We start from the raw sequence: 23,158 nt of genomic DNA, 5'->3' as shown, positions 1-23,158 counted from the left end.
CTTCGCAATCTTTATCACCCAAAAAGGTACATTACAAAAATGGCTTCAAATTTTAAAAGTATTCTCATAGGAAAAGTCCTTTCAGTGATAGGAGTTTTTTCTTCATTTTTCCATTTTACTAAAAGCTTTTGCATACAGGATTATTTGTGTTGGTTGAAATCCAAGACAAACAAGTCATAAAACTTTCGCAATTGTGGGATTCCTTTCTGCTCTTTCTTTTATAATTTTTTGCTAATTAAAAAGTGTGATCGAATTTTGTGAAAAATATTGGATTTATAACTCAGTTTTTGTTTGTAGTAATAAAATTATTTATTTATTTATTTTTATCTAAGTCAGGTACGAACACTCAAATTTAGTTGGACAAATTATTAAAATTATCCAGTAACTTATGCAGGTACAATTTTTTTTCTTTTATTATAATAACAATGGTAATATTTGATTTCTAGCAAGCACACGAAACTTTGCTTTCTTAATTTCCTTGTTTTTTATTATTTCAAAAGAAATATAATATTTTAAATTCCATGTTTTTAATTGAATTTCAATATATTTTTACATAAACTAAAATAAAAAATTGTATTTAACTTTTTGTTTTAATAAAGCATCTTTCATTAACCTTTCACCACCATTGTAATTGCTTGAATGATTTGAAAACACCCTTTGGTAGTTGGTGGAAGTGAAGAGAAATACACTATACCCACTAACAAGGAATGTCTAACTTTAATTTCACTGTGCAATTTAGATTATTTAGATTGTAGAAAGTTAAACTTTACATGTTTTATGCATGCTAATTAATCTTAAACATAATAGTAGGTGATAATTGAGTTACATATTGTTTTTATTTTAATTTAACTTATACCTCTTAAGAATAAAAAAAATATTTATCTTATGAAGAAGGTACCCCTTGTCCCCTTACCAAAAGGAAAGACACCCTTTCCCCTCCTCCAAAAGGAACTACAACTTTAATTGCTTATCATCTTCGACTACATTACATTTATTAGAGGATGGATAAAGAGAGTTATTCTTATTTTTAAATAATAGTGACTAGTTTGTTTATAGACTTTATTAATAACTGACTTTTAAATTTAACTTAATTTTATAAAAATATTGTGTACTTATTTATATATTACAGATTTAAATTTATTTAAATATTATAAAATATTTTTATATTGATGTAGGATTTTTAATTCAGTTATATAAAACAAAAATAAGTACAGAACATTGTTGATTTTTTAAGGAATTTTTTTATGCATTGTTTGCTTCAATAAGAAAGTAGAGAAAAAAAAGGGGACACGTAAAATTTATCTTTGTTTACAGCTCTGATCTTGAAATTTGCAATGAAAACAAGATGAAAGACACTTAAAACTTATGAATCTCAAATTATCACACATATACTAAAATATTTTCTTTTCAAAAACACTTAGGTAACTATTTACATCATTCTATGTTTTTATTTTTTATTAATCGAATTATTTACAAAATTTTTTTTTTTTTTTTTTTTTGAAATTCAAACAACTTCCCTCCTTTACTCCATTTCTATTTATTTTCTCTAGGATTAGCTGTGTGCTTCTATAACAACTCGTGTTTTATCAACATTAGTTTTTGAGAAAAAAAAATTATCATTTATCTTTAAAAATATCCTCAAAGTTGATAAAATAAGTAATATTTTGAATGAATTGATTCAATCATATCAAACATTTATTTACTTTTTAATTCATAAACACTTGTCAACATCTTACGGCTCTTTTGAGAAAGTGTGTGTCATTGAACTTGACATCTTGTCTGGGAAGGACGCATGATATAATGGTTAACTTTAATGTAGATTTCTTTAAGATTAAAATTTATGGTTTTTCTTTTGACTACCAAACAAAATCATGATTCAAACTGATTATTGATTATTTAAGTTTTAAAAAAATCGTTTCAATGGAATAATGTTTTAGAGTTATTTTTATAATACATTAAAAATTTATTAAGTAAAAATTAATTTTAATTTTAAAAATAATTAATTAATTATTGTTAAATACTATTTTAAAAATTAAAAAATATATTAATATTTAAATTAATTTTTATTATTAATAAAATTTCTAAATTAATTTATAAATTAGTAATTATCAAAACTTTAGCTATCAACTAATTTATATTTTAATTTTAATAATTAAATTTTAATATTTAATATTTAATTAAATACCAATTAAGTAATTAGATACTAATTTATAAATTATTTTATATAATAATAATTTTTTAGTTTATAAAATAATATTTAATTTAATTATATAGTAATTAATTATTTTTTATCTTTAAAAATGTTTTTATTTAATAATTTTTTTTAGTAGTGAAATATTTTTTTATTTTTGAAAAATATAAACTATTTTTAGTATTTCCTTTTATACATTAACTATGTAAAAATTAAGTTTCAATAAAAAACTATCGGAAGTACTATTAATATAGTGAAGGGATTGTGAAAGTCTTTGCTACTACAAATTTCATAAACATATATCTGAGTTTTAGAAAATTAAAAATATATATATGTGAGTTCATATGACTCATAATTTGTCTGAAATGCTTACACTGTCTTCAACTCATCAACTCTTATTTTAAATTTCTCCATTTGTTTTGTCCAACAATGAAAATCCAAACAAATGAAGCCATGCACAACCAATAATGCGAATATTAAATTTTAATGCACAACTAAACTTTTATATTTTAGAAAATGGTATAATAATGCATGATTGTTAAGACTTTATCTTAGAGTTCTCGTTTCTTTTATGAGTGAATCGATTAGAATTAATTATGACTTTCCCCACCCAAAACCACTAAAGTTTGAAAACAGAAAAGCTTTTTATGTTTCATAATATACATTTTTATAAGTTTACCAGAAAAGAGTAAATGGTTCATGTCCTCATCTTTACACTCTTCTTCAATCTAATTTGACATGTTTAATAAATATGTGTTTATATGGATAAGTTATTAAATGTTTAAAATTAACTCTTATTGTTTTTTTTATAACTGTATATCGGTTGTATATTTGATTTGGTCAATGCTTCATTTGATAAATAAGGGAAGTAGTAAAGAGTTGACTAACAAAATTAAGAAAAATGAAACAGAAATTTGTTTAGATAAAAAAATAAAAACATATGTGTATTATAATATTATTTTATTGTATATTTATTATTTATCTATTCTTAATATTGTTTAATTTTTTTATTATTAAAAATTAAGATTTTAAAAAAATTCACAAATCACGAGTTCTCCTAAATTTGTAAGACTAAGATTATAAAAAACGTGCAATATAAAAATGATTAATTTGACTATCGTTTTTTTCTATTTTTCTTTGCTATCATGTTTTCTTCAAAGGAAAAATATTAGTTTTTTTTTCTTGTTTCGTAGGCATTTTCATCTCGTCCAAATCGAGAGTAAAATTTTGTTTTATTACTTAAGTATAAGTAATTCTATAAATATGCTTGTTTAGTATTTAAGAGAAATTATGAGATGATTTATATATAACATCTTTAATTATTTTTCGTAAATTATAAACTTTGAATATATATTACGTATGTTTTGGTTGAAATGATAGAATATGGGATCTTTATTCTTTCTAGAACCTGTTAAGGTATACGTGATAATCATACTTAATCGGTTATCTAACTTTGTTGTCAATGTTGTATTTAATACCTATTACATGTTTGTTGAAATCACAATGAATAATATTCATATTCTTTTGCTGATCTAGTGTCTCTTCCCTCTCCTCTCTCTCTTCTTTACATAGTATATAGAGCTCATATTTTTTTTTTTAGGTTTTTATTATCAAGGGATTTTTTTTTTCTTTTTATCATATGCACATATCGTCCCAATTAGACACAACTCTGTCATGTCATACTGAAGTCGTGTCAACTTGGCACGACTTCTAACACGTCATAATTTTTTTTTAATTTTATTATTTATATATTGGGTAGTAAGTTATGTAATGTTAAAAATTAATTTGATACATAATTTTCTAAGAGTGTTAGTTTTAAGAAACAAAAAATTGGATAATCGTGTATGGATCATGTTTAAATTGAATGAATAAATACATAGATAAAGAAAATGAATGTTCTAAGAGTGTTATGAATAAATACATAGATAAAGAAAATGAACATTCTCCTTCGGGTACTTTTTCCACTCCACCAAATATATTTGGAACTTTGGCATTCACCCCTCTTTCTGCATATAATCCAACATCATTCGTGCACTATCGACCCACAATGCCCTCACCAGCATCTCATAATGAAGCCAATAACAACGATGATGAACATGTCGTTGATGATCCTCTTCCACGAAGACCTCGACGACAAATATGAAGACCACATTGTGGCACGTCTTCCCATAAATAATTTACTTTTAGTTCAACTTTATATTTTTATTTTATATCGTGTAATGAATCTCACTAATTTGTTTAATTCTAATTAATTATTTCTCATCATTACGTGTTTTGTAAAATCATTACTTCTCAAGCTATTTATTTTGCAAATTCACAACAATAATTCTCTATTTATTTTCCAAATACAATAAATTTTCATTTATCTATTTATTTCCAAATTCAATATCAATTTTCTTCATTTTTAATTAATCAAATAATCAAGTTATTGTATTACATTACCATCAAACATGATCCATACACAATTATCCAATTTTTTGTTCCTTAAAACTAACACTCTTAGATAATTTTGTATCAAATTAATTTTTAACATTACATAACTTACTACCCCAATATATAAACAATAAAATTTAAAAAAAAATTATGATGTGGCAGCAGAAGTCATGCTAAGTTGACACGACTTCAGTATGACATGACAGAGTCGTGTCTAATTGGGACGATTTGTGCATATGAAGTCGTGCTGAATTGGCATGACTTGCCTAAATTTATAATTTTTTTTAAACGGACCCCATTTTGGTAAAAAGCAAAAAAAATAACCCCATCATGATCAAAAACCTTTTTTTTTTCCACAATGTCTTTTTCCTTTTCTCCTTCTTTTGCCTCTGCCTCTACCCAAACCATTTCCTCTTCATAACCTTCCACATATAGACAAGTTATGACTCATCCTCTTTGGCTTCATGCAATGCAAGCTGAGTATGACGTGCTTTTGCATAACAATACCTGGTCTTTAACCTTTCTACCATCTGGAGCAAATCTCGTTGGATGCAAGTGGGTCTTCAAACGGAAGATGACTCTCTTGAGAGATACAAGACATGTTTAGTAGCTAAAGGTTTTCATCAAAGGGAAAGCGAAGATTTTATAGAGATTTTTAGCCCTATTATCAAACCAACTACCATCCCTATTGTGCTTACCATTACGCTATCTTCCCGCTGGCCTATACACCAAATAGATATTAACAATGATTTTCTTCATGGTGATCTGGATTCTCCTATATATATACAACAACCTCTAGATTTTATTAACTCAAATCCCTCTCTTATATGTCGTCTAAACAAATCTATCTATGGTCTTAAGCAGACTCCTTGGTCATGGTTTCAAAAACCTTCCAACAGTCTTTCTTAAATGGGGTTTTCTTTTTCTAAAAGTGATCACTCTTTGTTTACACGTTTCAATGCAACTGAAACTCTTTTTATCTTGATTTATGTTGATGATATTTTAGTCATCGGTAGCTCACAACTTTTAGTGCAGAGTTTTATTAAAGACTTAAGCACTAATTTTGCTCTTAAGGATCTCAAACCCCTACATTATTTTTTAGGAGTTGAGGTCACTTGGCTTAACGATAATCATTCATCTATCTCGGACCAAATATATTCAAGATCTTCTTCGGCGTACCAACATGGTCACCTCCAAGCCACAACCCACTCCCATGATTTCTTCTGTGCGTCTTATTGTTGATGATTCATACTCTATAGATGATCCTACTCTCTATCACTCTATCGTTGGGGCTCTACAATATGTTACCCTCAGGTCTGAACTTTCCTTCTCCGTCAACAAGGTCTGTCAATACATGCACAAACAACAGTTGACACATTGGAAGGTTGTTAAGAGAATTCTTCATTATTTGGCTAGCACTGCAACTCATGGTCTTCGTCTTTACTCTTCTCCAAATTACTCTATTGTTGGTTTCAACGACTCTGATTGGGCTAGTGACTTGGATGATCGAAAGTCAACTACAGGTTATTGCATCTTTGTTGGATGAAATCTTGTTTCATGGGCTTATAAGAAACAAAAAGTTGTTTCTCAAAGGTAGTACGAAAACATAATACGAGTGTTGTCACTGCTCTTGCTGACATTATTTGGATCACTTCTTTGCTACAAGAGCTTCACATTTCCTCTTCCACACCACTGATTCACTCAGACAATATGAAAGCGGTTCAACTTCTTGACAATCCCATAATACATTCACGTTCAAAACACTTCCAACTTGATTTACACTTTGTTCAGAACTATGTACACGATAAACATCTCACTATTCTTCACTTACCAGCTCAATTTCAATTAGCAGACATTTTAACCAAACTCATCTCTTACACTTCTTTTCAAACCTTTAAACATAAACTTAGGGTGCTTGAATCGTCTCCCTTAAATTTAAGAAAGACTGTTAAGGGAATGCGTGATACCCATATTGAGTCGGTTATCTAATTTTATCTTTATATTATATATAATATCTATTATCTATTTATTGAAATTATAATGAATAATATTCACTTTTTTTTTTCTGGTTCCTTTTCTCTCTCTCCTCCTCTTCTTTAAAGAACCAAATTTTTTAATAGTTTCAAGAGAAGGAATATTCCATATATTCCACTTTTCATTTTTCTAGGATGATGAACTATCTAATTATATATGTTCCCCAAATATTTTGTTCAACAATGAAATCATGCACAACCAATAATGCAAGTATTATATTCCTAAGCACAAATTAACTCTTGGATTTTGGGAAATGGTTCAATCATGATATCATATATATTAAACAAAGTGTATCCTTTTCTAAGTTAAAAACATCAACTATCCACCCACTTTAAACTTTTGTTAACCTCATCTCTCTTACATGCTCATCATTTCACAATAATATTATTAAACACAATCTGTCAACATCCAAGTTAATGCGAACCCCTTCATCTTGTTCTTTTAAATTCCTTAATTTGTATGCTCCAAAAAAAAACACTTTCTTAATTATTTTGATAATCTCAAATTTATAAACGAACTTAGCTTCTCATGAAAACGTTATTAGTCAAATGAAGTGCTTATTTTCGAGATAGCTACCAATAAAATGCGGCACCATCTTATCAGGCTATAATAAATAACACACTACAAAAGAAAGGTATATTTTTGTAAGAATTACACTTCAAGAGATATCATAACTAAATACCTTTAACATTCACACTAACCTTTTAATATTTTTTATTAGATTTTTTTTTTAATTTATTTTTAGATTGAAAATTTCTTTCATATTATATATATACAAAAATTTATATTAGTTTAAATTTATTTACATAAATCATAGTTGATGTAAATACATCTTTTAAAATATGTTAACATGTAAATTATTGGATTCTTTTTTATTGCTGTTTAACCCATTAATCAAACAATTTTTTTCATGAACATGACAGAAACATATTATAAAGTTGGGCATTTGATTAATGAGAGGAAATTACTGAAAATCACGTGTACATGGAAATTAAAAGGTCCATTTTTTTAGTTTTTGGAGAAGAAAAAGAAAACCCCGCTTGAATTACAAACAACCTTAAAGAACATAAACTGAGAAAACAATGGAAGATTACAGGAAAAAGAAAAAGAAAAAGAAAGAGGAGAAATTAACATGAGAGACAAGCAAAGACGACAATGTGGTGTTACAATGGATGAACTCCACGAAGGATTCACCTTTGAGAAAATTGAGCAATCAATACATCATCAAGATGTCATTGTCAGCGGAAGCCATGATTGGTTGATTGAGGGGCATTCCATTCCAAGCATCCATGAAGCCACAATCATTGAACATCTGAGTCTCCTGTGCCTCATCCCACACCAAGTAGTTCGTGGAGTTTATGAAACTGATGATTTCGTTCAGAGAGTTCAATCTGTTGCTGAGTTCAGCCATCTGCGCCCTCAGAATCGCGTTCTCTGCTTCCACTTTCAGGTACACCTGCGTCGTCATGCCTATGTTCCTGTTCATCTCGTTGTTCTCCTTTTTCAGCTCATCCAATTGGCCACTCAAACCTTCCAGGTGCTGCTGTTTCCTCATCCTCGATCTGCGTGCCGATTCCCTGTTCGACTGCATTCTCTTCCTCTTCCTCTGATCCACCATGCCTCGGTCTCCCTCGGACCCTGAGTTTTGAAGAGAACTGGATCCGGATGAACAGGCTCCGCCGGGAGAAGCCATGCGTGCTATTTGTGCAATAATTGATTGATAAATCTAATTTTCTAGCTAGGTTTAATGATTGAATGTTATGTATTGATCCAACGGGAAAATAAAAACACGGGTACTATGTTGTTGTGTGGAAAGAAATATGTTATTATTTTTGAACGAGTAAGAGGTTGATTTAGTTCATGAGAAAACGTAGAACCAGTGGAGGAAAACAACTGAGAAAGATTGAACCAAGTGTGTCCTGCGTCTTAGAGAAGAGTTTATGGTGAAGCCAGAGAGGAGAATCTCGCTGATTACTGGAGAAGACATTGGCGTTGTCTCTCAATCATTCATCATAACATCTGTAGGGAGTATGAACAGATTAACAACAATCGAAATCAGTCTGTGCAAGAGAGACGAATTAGGTTTTGGGAGGAACAAGAACAAGATTTGTGGTTGATGATGTGTGTGGTTGAGATAATTATAGAGGGGAGAAAAATCTAGAGGTTGGAAAAGGGTGTGAAAGACTGAAGTTTTCAATTCTAGAGGCAACAAAGAAGATGATGATAAGAAGGAATATGAAGATGAAGAAGAAGGGATTGGATAGATTTTGACCAGTTTTGAGGAGGAGGATAAGAAGAGAAGAAGAGGAAGAGGTTTTGAAGAGATTGAGGGGCTGAATTTATAGAAAATAATTACCCATTGTAATAATGAAAGAGAATAAAAAAAAAAAAGCAGAAATTTTTGACAATGGCTTTTTGTTTTTTGGAGTGTACTGCAGAATTAAAAAGTCAGAAATAAAAGAAGGTAAAAAACAGGGAAAGGGGGAAAGTACTGGGAAAAGGTCACTCAGGGCCACCATGGTCACTGCTTCTGTTCATGTGCACGCGCAGATTTATTTTATGTTTGTTTACACTTTAATTTCTATTCACAGTCTAAAGATATTTTTGTAAAACTTTTTCAAAACAAGTACATCATAATCTACTGAATTTATATTTGTAAGTTGCCATTTTGCAAGTGGTAACTGCAATGTAGATGATGGACCACCTATTTCAAATATTTATTTATCAATGGATGGTGGGGGTGGAATCTTAGGTCATCAATGAATGGTAGTTGCACTTCTTTACTTTAATAAAAAATCTACATTTTTTTTTCTTGGTGCTCCTCCTCTCTGTTACTATTATTATATGTCTATGGTGTTTGAGTGAGCTGCAATTGACCTCTTACTGTAAACTCAAACTATTATACACAAATTTCAGTTTCTGATTATTGTTTATTCCATGACCCAAGCATTTGGAGTTTCTGTAAAATTTATATAAACAGTTCAAGTACATAAAAAGGAATCAAATAATGAGTTAGATGAAACTAGCACATTGTTTTAGAGTATTTGACGGTGCAGTATTATATAGTATAGATATGTGGCTTGCAGATGGTTTGGGCTTAAATCTATCTGTCACTAGTTGTATTATAATTATATCCACCAAAACAAAGATGTCTTGAAAACACAGCATTGGTATTATAAGATTAATTTAATTAAGCAGACCAAAACCAGATTAATTATTGTTTGCGTTTGATTTGAGGTATATACACTAGAAAAATAATTTAAAATCAATTATTGTCACATGATGTAGCAGAGGTAGTGGAGTATTTAATTTACCGAAGGTGATCGATGCTTTTTTCAACATCCAGCTTTTGACCACTGAAAAACATTTATATTTCATTTACTTATTCTACTGTAAGCACATGGTTCCAGTTATGAGTTGTTGGAAAAGAAATAAAAAGGTTTCGACCAAAATCCAGTGGGTGGCCATGCCAACCCAACTATTTCTTACAACTTTTCTTAAGAGGGGGTTTACACTACGTTTTCCAATGAATCAATAATATACATATATACACATTCCAGCTATTACTTGATGCAGCTAAGACAAAGAAAGATCATGCAAGATTCAGGGTCATTTTACGTGTAAAATTTGTACGAAATCACATATGGAATGCATTTTCTCCAAATTGTGAAGTTGGGCGTACTTCGTGCCAATATGACACCGTCAATTTCTTATACATCAAGACATCAAGTATAAAGTCGTGTTAAAATAACACAATATTTTAAGATGAAGTTGTGTTTGATACATTAAGATAAAGTCGTCTTAAAAAATATAATCTTTTACACATCAAATAAAATTGTATTGGCACAAGGTGAAATTGTATAAAAAAGATATGTTCTTATTAGGAGATGAGATCTAAAGAACTATTGAATGACTTCGTCTTCTTTTGGGTAGGTTGCTAGAGCTCCACTGTGATCTTTTTCGTCACGCTACTTCTTCGTGTCTCGGTCTCTCATTCTCAGGTGAATGCCGAATGGAAGTACCTGCAGAAGATACTCCGACGCTCAAGTCAGTAAAAAGAGGATTCGACACTCGGAGGTGTACAGTGATAATGATGTACCTTATTCTTAGAATATGCGTTATTTATATTATTTTAATGGACTTACCTTATTAGGTCGGACTAGTGGAGTGAATCACACTTAGAAGTGTATTACCTAGTTCTTAATGACAGTTTAGTTTTACTGACTTTAATTTGCGCGTTAATGATTTTAGTATGTCGATCGGCCTGCACGTCCGTACAAGACTCGATTAGCTATAATATTTAACCGATTGATACATAACCGTCCACGATATATTTTTTACATATTAAAATTAAATTTGTGTTAAAATGACACCAATTTTTGATACATCAAAATAAAATTGTGTAAAAAATATATCACGTTGAAACAAGTTATTAAGAAAAGTCTCAACTTTGTAATTTCCATAAAATACATCCCATTTTAGTGATTTCCTAAAAAGTTTGCAAGATTGAAATGGAGAGCCATTTGTGAGCTAAATTCTGAGTGTTTGTCTCTCTACGTTGCTAGAACATCCAAATGTCTCTGAGTATGAATGCAGAAAACAACCTTTTTCTTAACCTACTTGAGTAGGGTCACTGATTTTTCATCTTTATGTATTGTTTCTGGGAAGGTTCAAGTTAACATACACATTCATGCATGTAACAACTATAAGCATAAACCTTATCACTTAAGTCAATGACATCACCATACCCAATATTGAATGTGACTCCTTCTGCTTCAGAAAAATGTACAAATGCTTTCCACGTGGGAGAGAATATATATATAAATTTTAGTCTTCTCCAAGGAAAAACTAAAATGGCTGCTATTTCGTTTTTACTTTGACTAACTCATCTTCATTGTTTCAGTTATCTACAAAATGTTATAATTTTATTAACAAAAATTAGATGGCTGCTGCTTTAGTTCCTCTTTTTTGACCAAATGATATTTATTTTATGTTAGTTATTATGATAAGAACTAAGTATAGTTCTTATAAATTACTTCTTAGTAAAAATCGTGATAGTTATTTATTTATCTATTTATTCAAAAATCACGAGTTATTACAACTAAAATAATATTAAATATCTGTTTGATTTAAAGTTGGATGGAATCATACGTAATCAGAATTTACTATATATACCCATTAGTTTTAAATAATCACTCTTCTACATTACAACTACGTATGCATATTGCGAAAATAATTTCTTCATATATGTAAAACAAACATGCCTTTCATCTAACTATTATATAATGTTTGCATAATTAACAACTTAACATGTCACTAGAATCGATGAACTTTATAATGATTTTGTAAATAGGCAATAATAATATTAATTAGTGGTCAATCATTTTTTATTTAACTCCAGGAACTCTCTTGATTAATACTTAATTTTAGCTTTTATCAGTTAAAAATTTGTTGACAAGCGAATATATTTAGTAGTTTGTAGTTTTTCTTGTAATGTTTTCTCAGACGTTGTTTTAAAAGTGTTTTTTTAAACTACCTTCTAATTCTAGATTATGTATTATTTTATTTATCGTTAAAACATTTATTAAAAAATGTATTTCCTTTGTTTTACATAAGCTAGGATTTTATTTTCTCTTATATGATTTATTTTAATAATTAATATTATACTATTTTAAAATAATACTTCAAGATATTTTAATTATTATATTAATCAAAATATACAATATGCTATCTACTTAAGTATTTGTCCTTACAAACAAATTAAATTTTCTAATTTATAGTCATATTGCTATTTTACATTTATAAGTTTAGTAAATATTTTTATCAAATACTTATAATTCAATAAACTAACTTAAAACATTTCCAACTTGTGGTTAAATTTTTAGTTTTCAATTGGTTTTTTAGTTGTTGACTATGTACATATCATGTGGTTCTTTTTGTTTAATATATGTAAATTTATATGTTTACACTAGGAAATCATGAAGTAGAAACCAATTTTTAGATATCAAAATAATTAGTTGCAATAGTAACTAAATTAGAAACCATTTTAGAAACTAAAACAAAAATTGATTTCTAAATTATTTTTTTTATTGTTAAATAGTTTTTAAATTGACACCTAATTAGTAACCAAAGTCTTAGAGACTAAATTTAGAAACTAAAAATTGGTTTATATTTAATGATTTTCTTGTAGTGTTGTAACGTCTTCATTTTGTAACTATTTACTCAATCAAACACCTTTAACATTAGATATTAAAAAAAAAACAAATAATATCTAAAATATGATGATTAATCTTAATTTAATCATAAGAGTTGGATAAAATGAAATCCATGAAAACTTTATTTAAGTGAATGAAGTTTTAGATGGTTCCTTAAAAGAAAGTAGAATCTTAAAAAATGTGAGCAGACCCAGAGGTAGCTCCACCCTATGAATGGCATCCTCATTGTGTTACTTTAAGTAGTCAGCAGTGTGCTGTATCTGAGTATTGGGGTGCAACTCACTTCTCCTTTTTCACTCACTGCTTTTCTGCTCCACTCCTCAAAGCAACTACCAACTGCTTCTGCATATTCATCATATCACACACTCAAAAACTATACACATTCTCTCCCATATTCCATACAAAATACAATAATCTCACTATAACAACAACATTAACTATACAGAACAAAACTAACAGTACCAATATGTCCAAATAAAGTGTTATAATGTGCATATAAATAAATATTCATTAACTCAACTTTATATCATCTTAATATTTGAATGAGTTAGCTTAGTCTACACGTAACCTGCAACAAGAATGTTATTTATTTTGTTTTTTGAACTAGGAAACCTATGTAACCTTTTTTTAATAGAATTAAAAGATGAAGATTTTAAACTTTTGTTAATTTATTATAAATACATACTCTTTAATAGAAAATATATCTTAAAATATGAGTAATATCATCTAGAGTTAAGTTGGGACAAAGTTATGGCCCTAAAATCGCTCGCATAGCTTGTATCTTAAATTATAACTTAAATTATATTGCAAAACTCAGCATGTTATACGTGATTCCCCATACTTGCAAAAATATAATTAATTTTCTTTCAATATACTTCAAATGCACTTTAAGTGTTTGTTAAATTAAACTAAAATCAAATAAAAAACTTAAAATTTAAATACAAAGTGCATTAAGCATTGAATTACAAAATAAAATATAAAATAGTTTCAAAACATGACATAACAACATCACATTTAAGTCAAACAAATTGAAAAATAACAACATTTTGGCCGATAAAAACTCAAAGAAAAGTGAGAAAACCTAAGTTTGTGTGACTTCAGTCAAGGACTAAGACAATTAGAAAAGTGTTTTCGGTGTCAAAATCGAAGTTGTAGAACACATGTTGGAGAGTGAGTTGGATCTTCAAATCCAATATGGACACAAAAAAACCTCTTTCGATAAGTGGAAATTGTGGTGCCAATGGAATGTGAAAGTTATATGCGAATCAAAGTGGAATAAAGACTATTGTTGTTGAATTTTGTTGGTGAAAATAACCCTAACAAAATGAAATTGAAAATCCCATTCTGTTTTCTTAAAATTGTTTTGTCTAGAAAAATATTCACACAAATGCATTCTCGAATTGCAAGGTAAAGCCCCAGAAATATTCCCCCACTTATAAGATATTTGCCAAATATTATAGGCGATAGAACATGGGAAAATAACACGTTATGCAGATTCATGCAACTGTTTGCAGAAAGAGAAAACAAAAATCTCTGGTGTTTGGATAATTTCCCTTTTGCAATGTTTTGTTGTTGGATCTGATTAAGCATAAAGTGTAGATATTATTTTCCCACTCAAACAATTCCCTGCTCCATGTTAAACCCCATGTCCAGTTGTCACCTACTCACCATCTCTAATTTCTAATCTGAGACCAAGAACAACCTATTGTATGTTGTCTTTAAATTATGTCCCCAAGCCAGTATGAGACCAAAACACAGTCTTCTCCTCATTCCCTACCTTTCTATGCACCATGTTTTCAAACCATTTCCCATGGCTTGTTACTTCACCCGTTTTTCTAAGATCCCTCCACCAAATTGAGTTCTTTTTATCTCATTTTACTACCATGAGCTACTATAAAGACTTCCAACGTATATTAGCATTTTTAAGAGGGAAAGGCTGCTAATTTCACTTTTTCTTCTAGATTTATACTAATGTTGAGTATGAATTTATTTTTCTTTGATAAAAGGTTGTGATTTGATATTCATTCACACATCAGAAGAGAATACAAATGGTATTCCCATCTCAGTTCATCAAGACACTCTCTAATGGTTATCAACTCAGTAACCAAATTAATGGTTAATATGATAGCAACACTTCCTAGAAAAGGTAGGTATCCACATCTGAGGTCTTTACTTATTTAACAAACTTTATACTGCTTCTACTTCAAAATATTATTACAGATCAAATAAAATTCATGAAAATATTTGATTCATTTTGTTTTATAACTTTCATTTTGATGTAGAAGTCATATATGACTCTCTTTTTCAATATATTTCAAGAAGGGAATAACTGAGGGTATGAATAAGCTCTCATATTAAAAGATCTCGTTGAATGAGTACTTAATTATTACATCTTATTAACTCACTGAAAATTCTTAATCCCGAGAATGAAAACCATGCAGTGGTCCACATTCAAGTTAGAGAGAATTGCCGTGTTATTTACGGAAAGCATCATCCCATAACCATGGATACATTCGAAAGCACAAATTACTTAACTCTTTTCTGTTAAATTTACGAAAACAACTGATGAACAACATAGTTCAAAAGGGGTTTAGCCGAAACACCAAAACGGTATGCATGGCTATATACAAGTTAAGTCATTACGAGACGCCATTATCCTTGTGGAGACGCCAATTAAAAAAGTAGCAAAGCAATGTCATGCAAAGTACAAAATTTGGCAGTTATAAGTCCTTTAAGATTACAGTTTGTCTGGGTGAAAAAAAAAACAGAACTACTACTAGAGACAGGTAACAAGGCTAGAAAAGAAAGCCTTGGAAGGATTAACAATCTATGCATTGGCAGAAACAGCTTCAGGGTGATAATGTAGCATCTCATTCCACATCATTTCCCTAATCATCTGTTCTCCCCAGTGTTCATCTATGTCAAGACTGATGGGAACCTGAGCAGGAGGGTTGCACCTTGGATCATATAGGCCAGACATATAAGGGTGTTGGAGTGCTTCTAAGACAGTAATTCTCTTGGTTGGATCAAATACAAGCATCTTTTGCAACAAGTCTATGGCTAATGGATCTGCTTGTGGATACAGCTGAGAGAAGTGTCTCCCCCTTGTATAGGGCAGTGATTTGATAAACCTCCTGGCTTTTGCGTTATCAATAAACTCAATATGAGATTCATGCTGGCTTCCAAGAACACTAATAATTAGTTTCAGTTGGTTGAGACACTCAGTGCCAGGGAAGATTGGCTTTCTACCAAGAATCTCAGCAAAGATGCACCCTACTGACCAGACATCAATAGAGGTCCCGTAGTTGTCACAGCATAGCAAGAGCTCCGGTGCGCGATACCAACGAGTGACAACATATTCTGTCATAAACTGACCATCAACTCCATTAGTTCGTGCAAGCCCAAAGTCACATATCTTCAAATCACAATTGGCATTTATGAGCAGATTCCCAGGCTTCAAATCCCGGTGAAGAATATTTGCTGAATGAAGGTATTTAAGACCTCGAAGAAGCTGAAGTAAGAGTTCATGGTCAGTATCAATCACAAGAATAGTTAAAATGTGCAAAGATTATAAATTCACAGAGAATCCGTTAACTGTTTCTAATTGTCAATGCTGCTAAACATTCTACAGCAGAACTCGTGAAAAAAAAATGTGCAGAAGATGGGTTACAAGTATAATCAATAATGGGTTCTTTTCTTAAGAAGCTTAATCATTCAATCAAACAATGTTAAGGTCACATCAATTTCCCAATTCGGGCCAATGACTTTCACGATAGGACACGATCGAACATAGAAGACACAAAAAAAAGGTAGAGAGCCATAACCACGTTCATCAATTACTAAAGAAAAGGACATACCAATAAAATATCGATGATCTAATCATCTAACTTAACAAAATTACTTGGTGGGATTAAAATGCCATGCTAATATCTAGCCAGAAGAAGAAAATTACAGAAACCCCCCTTTCTTACCTGAAAAATTATGGCATTGAAACACTAAATTCTTTGCCTCAGGCAACCTTCATTCAAACTAGGAAATGTAAAGCCACAACTCAAATTGTCCCAACTCCTCTAAAACAACCTCATGATATTGTATAAGAATGCACGAAAGAGGATATTTAATAGTTAATTCACTTATGTTGTATGTTAATAACTGAAAACGGGGAATTCACTTCGATGCATGACAATGTCAATTAAACACTGAAAGAGTGCATTTTGAAATTATACTTCAAACCCCAACCAAATCTCCTTCAAATGAATAATTCACGCATTTCTGCAAATCCAAAAAGAATTGACAACCACAGGTTTAGAAAGTAGAAGGAAGAGCTGAAGGAATGGAAAAAACACCATGAGAAACTGGTTAGTACCTGAAACAAGAAATATTTGCAATGATCATTGGAAAGTGGCTGCGAGGACTTAATAATTTGGTGAAGATCGGTATCCATGAGTTCGTAGACCAAGTACACATCCTTAAAACTTGTCCTCTGGATTGGCATCATAACATCTTTCAAAGCAATGACATTCTCATGCCGAATATGTCTGAGCAGCTTCAGTTCCCTTAAAGTTCTCAGAGCATCAATAGAATTCTCAAATATATTACCAATCTTCTTAATTGCAACTCTCTCATTGGTCTCCCTGTTGATGGAAGAGCACACCACGCCATATGCTCCTCGGCCAATAGGCTTGATTGGAACGTACTTCGTATCAATCTCAAACAATGTTTGCCATATTGTATAATAATGCTTTCCCTTTGGCTTAATTCTGTTCGGAGGTTCAACTAGAGTTGCCATTCCCTGCAAATTAACAACAGTACAATATATTCTCAGCAAGTAAACACACACAGGAGACTAGTAATAAACTCACAATTATAACAGTAAATTCATTATTATAGCCATGAATCACGCATTACTAACTGTGACAAGCAATCAACAGTCTGTTAAAGCTGGTATCAAACAAATATCAGAAAGACAATGCATTTATATATCCACTGGTATTGTTGCAGGATAAAGGTGAATCATTGGATACTTTTTTATGCCATGTTAGAGAAGGTTCGAATCAATTCTTACTTGTTATTTCTACATCTGGGTTTTGATCTTTTGATGTCACCTTGTCTCTTTTTAGAACCTATTCTCTCCTGGCCCATCTTTTTGGACATCTTTTTTGTTAAAAGAAAAATACCAAAGATTCAATTTTATCTTTCCTCTTCCCTGATCTCAACCCACCCACCCCAATAACAAAGAAAACAGATCAATTGATTCCAAAAAGAGTGAGAAAAGCGCTCATACCACAAAATTCAGCTTTCATCCCAGCACCTCCCCTTTCCTTGCAGCTCTGACTCCCTGGCACCAAAAGCGAATCCAAGGATGAAGAATACCTCAATTGATGCAGCTTGAAGAAAACGTTCTGTGCCAAAATCAAATTTTCACAGTTGAGCCACAATTTAATACAGTTGATTGGATTCACGAAGTGGGTTTCATATGATTTCAAATCTTATCATATAAACAATAATACATGTCTCAATTTTATCGGGATCAGGCTAGAGACGAAGAAAAGGAGGCCATAGCCATAGCCATAGTCATCATCATATAATAAATAAATAAAACGTATCCATATCATATAATAATAATATAGTTACCTAAGCATAAAGACACGAAATAAAAATACAATGTAAATATATAAAAGGAGGGTTTGATTGAATTTAGTTACGGTATGAATGAGGGAGAAGAAAATTAACATTTTAGCAGATCCTGTGAGTCACATGAGTGAGGAGGAGGAACCCAAAGCACACGGCACTGGTTTTCTTTGGTGGTGTTATTACTGTTTGGGTTTGCTTTAGCCGCAAGAGAGAATGCAAAATATGAGAACGTGTCTTGCTTTTTCTTTTTCTTTCTCTTTCTCTTTCTCTTTTCCACGCTAACGTTAACATTCACAAATTTGGTTGGGGGCGTTTGGTATTAATTTTGACTCAGGCACAAACAACTTGGCAACTTTCCTTATCCTACGTCTACAACTGCAAGTACTTTAGCAACTGAGGTGATGTAATAATATTCAATGCAATTCTACCTACATTACTCCTCATTCATTTTTTCCCTCTTTTTTTTCTTCCTTCCGATTCTACCTACTTCTTTTTCAAACACTTCTAATAACAATATATCATTTCATAATCACTTTTATACAAAATTCACACTTTCTTGTTTCAAACCGATTTCTTTCCTATTTAAATATTCTTTTTAAAACAAGATAGTATCTTTGACGGGGTCAAATTAAAGGAAATCAAGCAACAACAATTAATTCTTTATGTGAATTTTATACATTTCTTTAAAGAATATCTACAAAATAAATATACCAATAAATTACCAGAATTTATTAAAGTAATTCTTTATAAAAGTACCAAGAACATAAGAATTAGTACTCCAAAGGGGTTTAAAAATAAAATAAAAAATATCTCCAATATCCAAATCAAATATCAGACAATAAACAAAATCTTACAAACTATGAAAAAGCAAGACCTTGAATAAAAGAGCGTGATTTACAAGCCTTCTTACCTAGAATTTTAAAATAGTATATCCAATGAGTTGAGTCAATATATGTAACAGTGAACACTTCCAATTCAAAATCTTTTGACTATGTTTGGATTGGGAATAAGATTTAAGGAAGTGGATTTAGAGCGATTTGAGAGGAAATTGAGGTTGTTTGGATGGGGTATGTTAGAATAGATTTGTGAGGATAATTTAATGAAGTTGGTAAGTGATGTGATGATTGTGAAAGATTTTTTAATTTTTTTAAAATGTAAGTTTACAAATTTGATCAATATAATAATTTTTTAAAAAAATTATAAAAGAATTTAGAAATATATATTAGAATTAAAATAAATTAAAATTAAATATTAATAAAAATATGTATTAATAATTAAAATTAAAATTAAAATTAATATTTTTTTATTATAATATGAAAATTAATATTAATTTGTTATATAATATGAAACTATAAATGTTATATATATATATATATATATATTAAAATATAATTTGTATATATAATCAGTATATAATTTATTAATTTTTATAAAAAAATAATATATTGTATTTTGAAGACAAAACTTTAAAGATGATAGTTGTATTTACTTTTTTTATTTTTACTTAAATTTTATTTTAGTGTTATATGGGTAAAATCTTCTTTCACTTTAACTTTAGCTCACTTAAGTAGACCTTGAAGTTTTTTCAACTCATTCATTGAACGAATTAATAAAAAAAAATCTTATTTTAAAAATGGGTTAAAATCGATCCACATACAAAGGATCAAATTAATAAGTTTCTTTGTGAGATTACGTTAATTTAAGCTGTATGTCAAAAGTTAGCAACGAAATTGATGAAATTGTTTTTCAATATCATTTTGGCATAATATTTTGATGATACCTTTAATTTTAAGAGTGAATTTGACAAAATATTTAATGCTAAAATTCAAGGACAAATTTATCAATAACTTTCATGGAAACATATTAAATGATTTTTATCTTTTATGATGCTATAATATTGTAATTATTTTATAAGGATTTTATTGTATCTTACCATGAGAATATTATCTTATCTTATCTCATCATTAACAAATTTATCTTTTGTTAGGACTTTCAATATTTCAAAATTAATTACGATTTTTCTCTGTTACTTGATTTTTATTAGTAAGAACCCATGACCCTATGTTTATTTTTTTATAGATATTGGTTTCTCTTACATCCTTTCTTTTTTCTTGTTTTTTAGTGAAAGTTTCATGGATGGGCTACACATTTTAGATCAATCCATTGGTTTAAGGATTTTCTTTAGAGATCTTTGAGTTTTGGTTTTAATCTGTATTTCATTCTATTCATTTACTTTTTTCCCTCTATAAATATTTCTTTCCTTTTTAAATATTTTTAATGAACCTTTCTTGGAATGGGCATCAACACCTAAGTTAGAGTTTACATTCTTAATTAACATGTTAAATGTACGGTTTTAGATACTTTATTTCAAGGAATTGTACCTCAAGATCCACCTTAGATAGAATTTAAAAAAAAAAATCATATTTCACTCACACATTATTATTCTAATCTAACCTTTATTTTATTTTATTTAAAAATAATAATTTACTAAAAAAGTATGTTTTATTTTAATCATCTAAAAAAGTTAATATTAAAAATAAGAGTGGATTTAGTTTTAAGTAAAGTTTTACATTTAAAATTTCTTAATAAAAAATAATACAAAGAAGATATTTCATTAAAATATTTTGTAACAAAACTTTGATAAGATACTCTCATACATTGACATATATATAAAGGGAAAATATATGCAAAATGAAAATTTAATTATTTTTTTATCTTAATTGAATGAATTAAAACACGAACGAAATTTTAATTTTCCAACAGCAGAAGTATGTTTTTTTATAATAATGAAATTTTAATTTTAAAAAATAGTTTTCTTATACAGGCTAGCTCGCGTATCCACATGTTACCTTTTATGCAAGACGAGTCATTGAAATGAGTTTGTAGTCCTCACACAGGACGAGCTAACTCAAACCACATTTTACAGACCACAGGGCGAGTCATCCCACATTGTCACCCATCTCGCCATTCTCTTTTTTTTTTTTCTCTCTTACTCTTCCTCATTCTCTTTCTCTTTTTTTTTTAAATTCTCTTTCTTTTGTTAATAATCATTTTGAACTATTTGTGCAAATAACAGAAGTTCATAATTACTCTTAAGATTTTTTATTTATCAATTTTATTTTATTTCAAATATTTGTTTGAATATTTTATTTTAAATATTTAAATTTTTAGTGGCTTTCTTGTTTGAGTTGAAAACTTTTTTTTAGAGCAATAAATTACGTAAAGAAATTTATTTATGTTTTTTATAAAATCTTAATATATCTTGATTTATATGAAAAACTATATATTTTTTTAAACAAATTGACTAATAGAAAATTGTTTAAAATGTTTTGAATATGATAGTTTTGTAAATATAATAACTAGATTATACATATTAAAGTGTAGAATTTTGAATATGATTTAGATAAGTAATTTTCTATAGTTTGAGTTTGAAGTGAATATATATATATTGAATGATTAAGGATAAATTGAGATTAAATGATGATATTTGGACTGTTTAAACTTGATTTTTTTTATATTTCCACTCAAACTAATAATTTTCACTTAAGTAAAACTAGAAAATAAACTTAGTCTTTACTTTCAGCAATATTTTTACTCAAATTAAGAAATTTTCACTCAAATAAAAAAAATAGAGTTGAAATTTAATCCAAAACGGTAATATTGTTACAGTTTTATCAAATCTAAAAATTAATTTAGTATCAATCTACTAATAAAAACATATATATAATTGTAAATTTTTGGACATTAGAATTAACAACTTGAATCTGAAAAGTTCAGAAATGATTTTGCACATTTGAATAAAAAAAAATTAACATCTAAAACTTAAATTTAATATTTGAATTAAAATATCTGCATTTGATATACAGAAGAATGTACGTATGCAGTGAGTGGTCGTAGTGACGAAGAAGGAGGAGTACACATTGTGCACATGTATAAGAATCTGGGCACGTGGGTGCCAACTACCAAGTGCCAATTAAGAATTATGCCATTTAATATTCTTCTCTCATCACTCATAAATATCTCTCTCTCAACCTTAATAATATGCCTCCCAACATTGCATTTTCATTTTTTATCTTTTCATTCAAAAATTACAAAATTTCTGTTCTCTGTATTATAAATTTTCACATTTTCTCCTTTTTTTTCAAATTAATAAATTCAGTACATTTTATCTATTTAAAACAATAGTCAATTCTTACATATATAAATTTAGTTATTATCTTCGTCATCATTAAACAATATTATAGCTAATATTGTTATAACTTTTTTAACTAATAACGTATTCACTAATCACTAGAAATATTTATTATATTATTATAATTTATTTATAACTATCACCGTTATTATCATTACTAATTAATTATTATTGTTAGCAGTATTATTACATCTATATTTTGACGTCAGTGCTACTAATTAATACTCATTACAAACATCATTACTACTAGTAACTTCATTAACAATTCAACCATTGCCATTATTAACTACTCTAATATTTTCGCAACCTAATTTGGAATAAAAGTTTGTTTTAAAATTTTGAAGCAAAAACCAAAAAAAAAAACATCTCACCATCTTTAATAAAAAAAATTGAAAAATAACTTTATTATTGTTAATTAAGAAAATTCTAAGCAATGCTGAAACAACAACCTCGATTTAT

At 29.2% G+C, this 23,158-nt stretch overlaps 2 protein-coding genes across 6 annotated transcripts; both read right to left on the bottom strand.

Annotated features, from left to right (window-relative positions):
* Window positions 1–7,639: 7,639 nt before the first annotated feature.
* Window positions 7,640–8,981, bottom strand: LOC137812129 (bZIP transcription factor 44). The gene has a single exon (XM_068614037.2). The coding sequence runs from the start codon at window positions 8,349–8,351 to the stop codon at window positions 7,872–7,874; it is 480 nt and encodes a 159-aa protein (XP_068470138.1). The 5' UTR covers window positions 8,352–8,981; the 3' UTR covers window positions 7,640–7,871.
* Window positions 8,982–15,399: 6,418 nt separating this feature from the next.
* On the bottom strand, window positions 15,400–18,890 carry MPK7 (MAP kinase 7). Of its 5 annotated transcripts, none has more exons than XM_068614032.2 (4): window positions 18,607–18,890; window positions 18,158–18,275; window positions 17,240–17,665; window positions 15,400–16,384 (listed from the first exon to the last, which is right to left on the bottom strand). In XM_068614032.2, the coding sequence occupies exons 3-4, from the start codon at window positions 17,660–17,662 to the stop codon at window positions 15,701–15,703; spliced, it is 1,107 nt and encodes a 368-aa protein (XP_068470133.1). In that variant the 5' UTR covers window positions 17,663–17,665; window positions 18,158–18,275; window positions 18,607–18,890; the 3' UTR covers window positions 15,400–15,700. The 5 variants fall into 5 exon arrangements, with proteins under 5 accessions (XP_068470133.1, XP_068470135.1, XP_068470134.1 ...); XM_068614034.2 differs by having other exon boundaries at window positions 18,579–18,822; XM_068614033.2 differs by having other exon boundaries at window positions 18,508–18,643.
* Window positions 18,891–23,158: the final 4,268 nt, after the last annotated feature.

The sequence above is a fragment of the Phaseolus vulgaris genome, chromosome 2 (genome assembly GCF_051622355.1).
Source record: "Phaseolus vulgaris cultivar YP4 chromosome 2, ASM5162235v1, whole genome shotgun sequence".
In the NCBI taxonomy this organism is placed as follows: Eukaryota; Viridiplantae; Streptophyta; class Magnoliopsida; order Fabales; family Fabaceae; genus Phaseolus; species Phaseolus vulgaris.
Note: the sequence above shows the minus strand (reverse complement) of the source record. Positions and strands in the feature narration are given on the sequence as shown.